Source organism: Octodon degus, unplaced genomic scaffold (assembly GCF_000260255.1).
Source record: "Octodon degus isolate 3935 unplaced genomic scaffold, OctDeg1.0 scaffold00045, whole genome shotgun sequence".
NCBI lineage: Eukaryota > Metazoa > Chordata > Mammalia > Rodentia > Octodontidae > Octodon > Octodon degus.
The window spans coordinates 9,467,835-9,477,711 of NW_004524621.1; the positions used below are offsets into that span (position 1 = coordinate 9,467,835).

Genomic DNA, 9,877 nt, shown 5'->3' on the forward strand with positions numbered 1-9,877 from the left:
AGTTCATAGTGACCTCAGCGACCTCCGCAGTCTTTTCCTGCTCAGACTTGAGCCTGGCTCTGGAGAAGGTCTGGTCTTACAAAGTGAATGGAGAACAAATGAATTGGGAGTAATACGCTGAGAGCTGCAAGCTCTTGGCTTAGTCAAGAAGTGACTGGGGAAGAAGATGGGGAGGACTGGCTTCTTTTCCTTGGTGACAGGAATTCACAGGCCTTTGCTGCTTCCTTCTGCCCAGCACTGAGTTGCTCAGAGGTGGTGCCCCAGCCCTTGGGGAGATAGCATAAGACTCCATGGTCTCCTTGCATCGGCATGGAGCAGGTAGCTTTCAGGTGCTGGTTAACAACCGCTAATGTCTTTGCCTCCTTGCCCTGGCCTTCAGTCTATCCCAGCTTTCCATTTTCAATTTCCCTGGAAGCACAATGAGTGCTGGACCCCAGCCAGGCTGGTTTTCAAAGTTGGTTCAAGTTCTCAGCTTCTTTAGGAGCTTTGGTTCTGGCACCTAAGGCTGTTTGCTTTCACAGTATAGGTCTGTTTTGGTGCCCGACTTCTGGGCAGTAAGGGTGGGGTGGGGCAAATAAATCCTGGGAGATGGCTGGGATAAAAGTAAGGGCTTGGGAAAAGTCCCACCTCCTCATCTTCCTGCCCCTGCTCAGTCCCCGATTCCCAGCAGGATCAGTTCTGTGAGGAGGGTCAGGTACTGCCAGGAAATAGGCTTATGAGTTCACAGTTGCCCCTCCCCCTATAACATGTTCATCATTCACATCAGTGCAATAGCATCCCTTAAGATGTTTCCTTCTCCTGAACATCTGTATCAGTATAAAGGACTTCTTTAACCAGTGTCCTATCTGAGTGTTACCCAGATCTTCAGTTACACCCATTATATAGAATATGATACTGAGGTCAGAGACAAAAGGATTGACAAAAGTTCACATAGGTAAAGCTGGAGTTGCTTCTTGGGTCTCCCTGGCATAAGCATTGGGCTCTGGAGGATTTGTAGAAGTAGAGAGAGGACTCAGACTCCAGAGAGGGCAGTGGACTGTGAGGGTGAGTATACTTGTGCAAAGCTCTCACTCTATGTAATCCAACCATCTCTGTGTCCACGACCCCACTTTTTATGTGTGTCAGCACCTATCTACCCATTGGAGAGCCCATCAGAGAGATCTCATCCCTGCTTTTTTCCTGTACTTCTGTTTGCATGTCTGTGTACACCTCATTCTTTCTCTCTAGTGAATCTAGGAGGAATTTCAATGACCCTGTGGGTCCTGTAGTTCAATCCACAGCTGAGTCAGCAGAGGCCCTCCCCTCAAGATATTATGGACAGCCGCTCTTTGGAGAATGGGCAGGGCCTTAATGTGCAGCATGTCCTTATCAGGGCCTGAGTAGCATCTGTGGAGGCCAACCCCTTCCAGACCAGAGCCATAAAAGCTCTAGAGACATTTTCAGTTCAACCCTTCTTCCTTTAATTCTCTCCAAATACAGTTCTGACTGTGCTGTGGAAACTGGTTTGTGTTTCCCTTGTATATGTTTGCTCATTTTGACCTGATTTATGTGTTAATCTCTGTGCCAGTTCTTCACTAAATTGTATTTTTTTTTCTGGAAAGAGTAGCACTTTTTTAAATAAATGAATCCTTATGTAGCCAGAGGCCACAGGAAGTAAAGGCTAGGAGTTGGGTTCTCCAACAACATACAGAGCTGGAGTTGTGGGGCCCAGGAACACAAAGGTACCCCTTTACAGAAGTGTCTATCTTGCAGATACCTCTCAGCCTTTCTCTATTCTATCTATCTATCTATCTATCTATCTATCTATCTATCTATCTATCTATCGTTCTTTCTTTTTTTTTGGTGGGGGGCTATCCTGGCTTTTTCATTCTGTTTCCTCTCCTCTGCCTGCCTAATCTGCTTGCTTTCTAAGATTTCTGTTTGTCTAGTAGTTCTTATTCTTTGTAAGCTAGCACATACTTCTCTTTTCCTCTTTTCTTTCCTTGTTCCACCTCCTCTCTCCCAGACTTTTAGCTTCTTTTCTTTCTAATCTCATGAGCAGTGACTTTCCTTAGACCACAGATGTAAATGTCCTTACTGACGCTCTCCAAGAGCTCCATTGGATAGGATCTTCCCTTTCCTTTCTTTTCATTTCTTTTTTGTCATCTTTTTTTCTTCTTTTCATTTTGTTTTTTAAATGTCTGACGTGTTTCAGAGCAAACATAACTGATTAAACCTGATTTCACAAATCAGAGAAAAATTCAGCATAGAACTGGGACTAGGTATTGAAGTTATCCATACAATTATGTGTGTATGTGTGTATTTAAATAAGATTCAGCTTGAAAAATTTTGAAAATATTCATAGGAACTTCAGTGGACTATTTGGTCAGTTTTAAGGCTATAGTTGTGTTATGCATGTTTTTGCCTCCTTTATTTTAGGTGTTATTCATGAACATGGGTAGTAGAGGGAAGATGGCTGGATTGAGGAGGCTTTTTTATGTTTTAGAGTTTGAGTGCTGTGGCTTCCCTTACGCAGTCCAGTCTCAGCCCAGTCAGGCCCAGTTAAGGAGGAAGTTTTCTCCTTGGGTTCTGAGCTGCCAGCAGCACCACTGTATGCCTGGACTTGGCTTTTGGCTCCAGTCCTCAGCAACATCAGTTAGTGGCTGATTAACAGCTACAAGGTCGATGATGTTGCTACATTGGATCACTTTGTGTTTACTGGTTCGGCTTTTCAATTTACATAGGTCCTTGTTTCTCTCCAGATGGACTGTGATCTAAGAGAAAGGAACATATGCACGACTCCTTTTACTTAAAATCCATCCCAGAGCCGTTATAAAATCTGGGACTCAGAAGCTTTCTTCAGTTTCTTTATCCACCCCCACCCGCCTCTAGCCAACATAAAGCTGCTTGTCAGTTGCAAAGCACTCCAAAAATTCCAGGGAAATGCTTTTATAACAAGTCTCGGTGTAGTGAAGTGGAATGTGCTGCATGTAGAAGATCCTATGACCCATTTCTTTTGTGTGCTCCGACAGGGTACTGTGGTCAAGTCTGCATGTCAGCCTTACCTTCTTAAAGGGTTTAATTTTTTTTTTTTTTAATTAAGACAGTGGTTAGGTTTTGTCTTAGTACATACTCTGCAGATACAATTACATTTTTAAAAGGTCCTTAGCCCTAAAATTAGATTGAATTGATTTAAAAACTTTTTTTTTTCCCTGAGATGAAGATTTACTGGCATAGTCCTTTTAACTTTTAAGCATATTTTTAAGGAGAAAAGAGTTGTTTTTTTTCATTCTTTAAATTTGACATATTTAAAAATGTAATTTTCCCCCCTTGCATGATCTTCCTTAGACTTAAGCATCATGTAGTAAGTTGTACCTCTGTATAACCTGTAGTAAGTATAGATTGGGGTCTTCCTGTATTTCATTGTTAAAAAAATTTATGAAGAAAATACTAGTAATTAAAAGAACAATATGGTAAACCTTGCTATGAACAGCTCAAGTGCATGGCTGCAGATGGACAAAGGCTAAGATTAATTTTAAAAAGCAATCTAGGGCCCTCCTATAGGTTGTACAATTGGATTTCAGGCACATAAGACACCCAGCCTGCTGGCTATTTGTGAACAGAGGGACTTTGGGTTTCTACTATGTGACTGGTTCTAACTACCCTTCCCTTGCCTTTTGTTTCTGATCTGTTTCAGGACATGGAGGAGTGAATCAGCTTGGGGGGGTTTTTGTGAATGGACGGCCACTCCCGGATGTAGTCCGCCAAAGGATAGTGGAACTTGCTCATCAAGGTGTCAGGCCCTGCGACATCTCCAGGCAACTTCGGGTCAGCCATGGTTGTGTCAGCAAAATTCTTGGCAGGTAAAGGCAGGAGTTCCAGGTTGTGCCTTGTTCTTTCAAATAAAGACCTAAAAGTTGAACCAGCAACTGTCCATTGTGCCCATGTCATAGTGAGGATCGCTGTGGCATTTTGCCCTATGTGCACAGCACTGTAGAGCTTGGAAAGTCTTTTTGAGACCATCTGATTCAAAGTAGTCCTGGAAAACTCCTGTAACATGTGGAATATGGTGACCGAGAAGGGACTGGTTTTTGAAAGCTGGGTAAATTATTTATTCTGAAGAACACAAGAGTAAGAAGCATTCAGAAATTTCCCCTACATATCTTAGGTGAGCTCAGGACCCTGGGCAGGACTGGATGGAGAATCTGTGTAATAATATCACACAACCAGAGCTCCGAGTTCAATGCTTGTTCTCTCATCTCTTCTCTTCTCTTCTCTTCTCTTCTCTTCTCTTCTCTTCTCTTCTCTTTCTTCTTTCATTTTTTTCCCCAGAGGTATGGAAACCAGGGTCTTGCACATGGTTAGCACATGTTCAACCACTGAGCTATGTCTGTAGTCCTCAATGTTTCATTTTAATATTTTCAAAAAGCTTATTCTACTTTCAAAAGCCAGTCATCATTTTCAGTTTTGGGTTATTATTAGCCTTATTAGGTTGAGCTACAACATTTTCTTATGTTTTGTCTTCTTTGTAGTGACAGGCATCTGAAGGATGTATTAAATTAGAAAGGAGAAAAAGAAACTGGCAAATGCTAACTCTCAGATCTGACATTTGAAAGTTGCTACTTGACCCAGTGATTTGCTGCAAGCAAAATACTAACAATGACGATTCTCCCAGAGGGCTGTATAGCCTTTTTGTGTTGCTGTTTATTTTCTCCATAGCTTCAGCGTGATCCAATGAAGCATGTTTTAAGATGAGGAAACCTAGTGGACCCAGGTTTATCTGACCAATCCTTGTTGGTTCATAGATTGTAATGAAGCCTGAAGAATTCCTGGGCCATCTAAATCTCCTTGTACCCCTTGAAAACAGTCATACATTTGTTTTCAGGAACAGTTTCTTCTAGGTTTTCCCTGGTAGGCAGCGCATACTCAGGCTTAGCTGGTCAGTGCCTTCTATTTCTTTTCTCAGGCCACAAGATAACATTTGTGCTGCAGTTTGCCTTATAATTTGAGGACAGGTACTTGAATTAAAAAAGTAAACATTCTGAAGTATGTCAGTGACGTTGTTGTAACTTTCGCTTGCTGTTTTCCTCCCATTTGTTGGAATTCAAGAAATGCTCACAGATGGTAGAAGCAGTAGTGTCAAATAACCTTATTGAGTCTTGCTTGAGGCCAGAGGAAGAAGTTTCAGAGCCAAATGTCTGGCAGTCTCTGTAGGGTCCTTGATCCTCGTGTTTCTTTCTCCTCTTTCTGCCCAGCACAGGCCACCTCAGCTGTGAAGACTGAGGGTCCGCCCCTGTGTAGCACTCAGCTAGCAAATGAGCCCCAGCCAGAGTTCAGAGAAAATCAGCCTAGTGTTCTTGTTAGACGGTGGCTTTAAACAGGATGGTGAGAGCTGAGAACATCGGAAGAAATTAGCAAACAGGGATGTAGAGAGAAAAAACAGGGAAGAAAATGGTTTTCAAAAGAGAAATAGAAATAAAGAAACAAAGAAGATAAGAAAGAGAGAAAATAAATATTTTAGGCTATCTCAGCATCAGACTTCGAGAGCTGAATGAGTCTCAGATGTATCTTCTTTCGAAGCTTCTTTGTACTGAGGGAGAGGGAAAGAGAAAGAAGGCCCTTCCTTTGTTTTTGCTGAGACATCTTTGCTGAGCCGACATTTTGCTCGCTGTTTGAAATCTTCGAGATTCGGAGCCTTTCTCTGAGGGGACATCCAAATGCTGAGTCCTTATGTTGTGCTGTCCCATAGAGACTAAGGGGGATAGGGACCTTTCCAAGCCCTGGCAGCAGCCTCCCGTGGTCCAGAATAGATTTGTCACTAGGTAGAGTGGCACTCGGAAGTTATGCGCCGCTCCGGTGCCTGGCCGTTTAAGTTGTCAACAATAAATTGGAATTTCATAGCTCATTATTTTCATAACTAAGAACTACAGTGGACAAAATGTCACTCTAATTAGAACTGCCTTTTAAGGAACAAGTTCAGCCCTAAAACAGTGTGACTGGGAATTTCTGAACTGGGGCTCTTCCATCCACCGATTTTTTTTTCTTTTTTGTCACTGAAGAATTTGATGGGACAGATTGTAAACAGTGTGCGGTATGTGGTGCTTGTGGTTCTCAGAGGCTGTGTGGCAAGGCAGGCAAATCCCTGGGGCAGGGAGGCAGGACCCCTGTCCCCTCAGGAAGGTGGGCAGTCTGCCAGGAGTGTGGGCATTCAGAGCACAAGGCTGCAGAAGGGCTGGAGAGGCACAACTTGGTGGCATGTGAGGCTGGGTGAAATCCACTCTGAGCCTGGCTGTTGTCTTCTCTCATTGGAGCCTGGTTATTTGGAATTGGGTGGTATGTTACTTAGAAAAAAAAACAACACATTTTAATCCTCAACTTGTACTCTTTATTTTAGGCTTTGCAAAAGCTTTTTTAAATAGCCATTTGATATTTTTGTCTTCACAACAGCCCTACAATTTAAGCAGGGCAAGCATCTTCCTACTATGCTATAGGTGGGATAACTGAAGCCTAGAGAGGGTAAGTGAGTTGGCCAAGATCACACAGCCAAAGAGTGTCAGAGCCACTGCCAGCACCCACTTACTTCCCAAACCAATGCTTTCTGCACTGGAGGACACTGCGTGTTGGTGGCTGCTGCATGTCTTTTGTCTGTGATCCAAAAGGCTGCACTGCTGTTTTGCTGAGATGAAAAGAGGGTTATTAAGTCTGAATCCTCACTTGACACACTTGCGAGTTGGGGTTTCAGGAGTGTCAGTGCTGCCTTCCAGAACCCTGCCCCATGTGCCAGTCAAAAAGGAGACGGTCTCTCATTGCAAGATCACGGCCTCCCATGGCTGGTACTACTCAGGTGGGATGGGTGCAGAACTCTGCCTGCTGTCACCTGCCAGCCATGTATTTGGGGGGCCTTCATCCTGCTGTTCAAATGGTGCAGTCCTATTTGATGATATTTTGAATATGTAATACAGGATTGCCTGTATCTGTAACTCCTGCCCTGAGACTGTCCCTGTTCTAACAGGCTTTGCTCTCTTGCTTTCTTCCTCTTCCTCTTCTTTTTCTTCTTCCTCTTCCTCTTCCTCTCCTCCTTCTCCTCCTCCTTTTCTGTTCATTCAGTGCATGAATTAAAGATGACGTGAAAATATCTGTAGAACAGTAAATCTCAGTTGCGAGGAATCAGCATTATTATAATTTAAAATTTGGTCACTAATGTAGTAAATTACTCTAGTGGGAGGAACACTGGATTCAGAGTCGGGTTTGAAAGCTGGGGCCCTGCTTTTAGCCTCCAGAAGTAAGGTGAGACAGTCTTCTGATCATTTACCTCACCTTCTATGAAGCCCTGCTGGCCTCAAAGGATTGGCGTAAGAATTAAGATAATTTGAAGAAGAACGCTATAAACTGTAGAGTGTTGTGCCTAAGTAGTGGGTGGTCTAGTTACAGTAAGAATTAACTTTCTATTGCAGAATTGGCAGGACAGTTGGAGTCTACAGAGATGGCAGTGTGCCTGGATTTGGATCTTTTCTAGATTATTAGCAAAAAATCTTGGGACATTTTGAAAAACCTGTTACGACAAATAATTTACCAGCAAATTACAGAAAATTGTTTTCAACAGTTTTTCAGAATGAAAAAAGGATAGGTTGAAGTTTGCTTTATGGTCACATTTTTTAATGACTCACTCTTCTCAATGAAAAACAGAATTTTTACTTCCAGCTTACTGTTTCTCAATTATTTCTTTTCTTCTAGAATATTCACTAACTTAACTCTACCCAGAATAGCCCCAGAATTTCAGCACCTGTGAATGTTACCCATTATTGTTCCTGGGTAACATTTTTACCCATTCCAGAATCACCTCAGACCCTTACCTCTTATAAGCTCTTGTTAGATTAAAATGTTTCTATTTATTTCTAAGATATTTTGATTAAAAAAATTCAACTGTAAGATAATCTCTTTTGGAAGAGGACCCTCAAAATTCCTTTGTAAATATTGAGAGAGACATTCAGTGATGGCTTATATTTAGAAAGAGCATCAAGTTATTTTTTTCTCCCTGAGATGATCTTTGTATGGCATTCTTCTTTCCTGGTCTCAGTTTCACTGTAAAAAACTAACATCCTAGTTGCGTTAACGAGGAAAAGCTGATAGCATGGAAGTGTCCCTGGAAACAGCCACTTACCTCAGGGCAGGTCCCTAGAAGAGCTAGGAGACTTGGGGTTGGTTTTCTGGTTGCTTAGGCTTTGACTTCCAAAATACATTTTCTATTAGTTCTGGAATCTAGCGCTCCTTTTAATTTTACACCAGGGTTATTATTTTTCTTTATGGAAAAATAAGTTGCATTTTAGCTGACAGTTTTCCAGGATCTTGGGGATTCTGCTAAGGGAAAGATTGGCTGGCAAAATTAAAGGTCTACATCACTTTCTTGGGGAAATTTTAGTTCAAGAGTTATGCCTGTAGTTCTAGCTTGGCCACTCATTCTTGGGTGACATCGAAGAAGTCATTTATCTGCTATGGATCTCTTTTTTATGTCATAGAGAACTAGCCATTTATTTGTTCATTTACTCTTTCATTCATTCGAAACAGTTTAGTACATTAGAACTGTTAAGGATCAAATGGGAAAACTGACTTGAAAATTCTTTGTAAACTGTAAAATGGTAGATAAATATGAATTAATGTTTGTCAATATGTAGCATCCTACTACAGATGTCCAAAAGAAATGTGTCATATATTAAATTTAAAAATTTTAGTAACACATGAAGAAAAGTGAAAAAAATGATTAATTTTGATTGCCTATTTTATTTAGCATGATATTCAAAATTATTTAACATACAACCAATACAAACATTATTAGTGAAGTATTTATACTTTTTATACCAAGTTTTTAAAATTTGATTTGTGATTTACATTTGTAGCACACCTCAGTTCACGCCAGCCATATTTCACATGTTCATGTATTTTGCTGGCTCCTCATGGCTAACCTCTTTTCTCCTTGCCTCCTAGGTATTATGAGACAGGAAGCATCAAGCCTGGGGTAATTGGAGGATCTAAACCAAAGGTTGCCACACCCAAAGTGGTGGAAAAAATTGCTGAGTACAAACGCCAAAACCCCACCATGTTTGCCTGGGAGATCAGGGACCGGCTGCTGGCAGAGCGAGTATGTGACAATGACACAGTGCCCAGCGTCAGCTCCATTAACAGGTGAGGGACCAATGCTTGTGGGAGTCTGTGGATTGAAGTGGGGGTCCTGAATGTTCTGTGTATATTTTTCATGAAGATCTGGCCTCTCCTTGGATCAAAGCTTTTTATGGGTTAGTGAAAAGGGATGCTAATGGGGCCTGCTGGGCCTCTGTTTCCTTTCTCCTCTTCTCTCCCAAGTGGGAAGAAGTTGTAGGCCCAGGGAGAGAAGACCACACCAATAGCCTGGTTGCCTGAGAATTTTGTAAGCCCAGAGTGGTTTCCATCACTTCCTTCACCATCCAGCTGTGGTATTGTCCTGAGTAAGCCTTCACAAATGTCTTTGTTATTGCCAGCCAAAGCTCAGTGTCTTACCACTGGCTTATATTAGAGATTCCCAGAAAGAAAATCCTGCCTCCAATTTTGACGGGTTGAGCTGGTGAATGTGGCACACAGAGCTTTCACTGACGTTGGGTGATTTGGCTCTTGCTCTGAGAGCCCAAGCCCCTGGTGGTCCTGTTGTGGGTCTTTTTTTCTCCACCAAGAGGTTTAGGAGGCTAAGATGCTATGGAGTCAAGAGATTCCTTCTCCAAAACTCCCCCACATCTCATCCATGGAGAGAGAAAGAAACACCAGAGTACCAGGCACAGAATCTTTATAAGAGTTACAGTGGCTTCCTCTCTTTTCTAGGCTGACCGAAGCTACAGAGAATGACTCTTTCAGAACTTTAAAAATAAAATTT

General features: G+C 42.1%; 1 protein-coding gene across 5 annotated transcripts in view; it reads left to right on the top strand.

Annotated features, from left to right (window-relative positions):
• The window catches only part of Pax5 (paired box 5), a 179,997-nt gene that overhangs the window by 8,855 nt on the left and 161,265 nt on the right, over nt 1–9,877 (top strand). For 4 of the 5 annotated variants that reach the window (XM_004631835.1, XM_004631837.1, XM_004631836.1 and 1 more), the window contains exons 2-3: nt 3,677–3,842; nt 8,962–9,159. In XM_004631835.1, coding sequence (XP_004631892.1) covers nt 3,677–3,842; nt 8,962–9,159 — 364 coding nt within the window. The remainder of the gene's footprint in view (nt 1–3,676; nt 3,843–8,961; nt 9,160–9,877) is intronic. The other variant, XM_012514899.1, reaches the window with a different exon arrangement.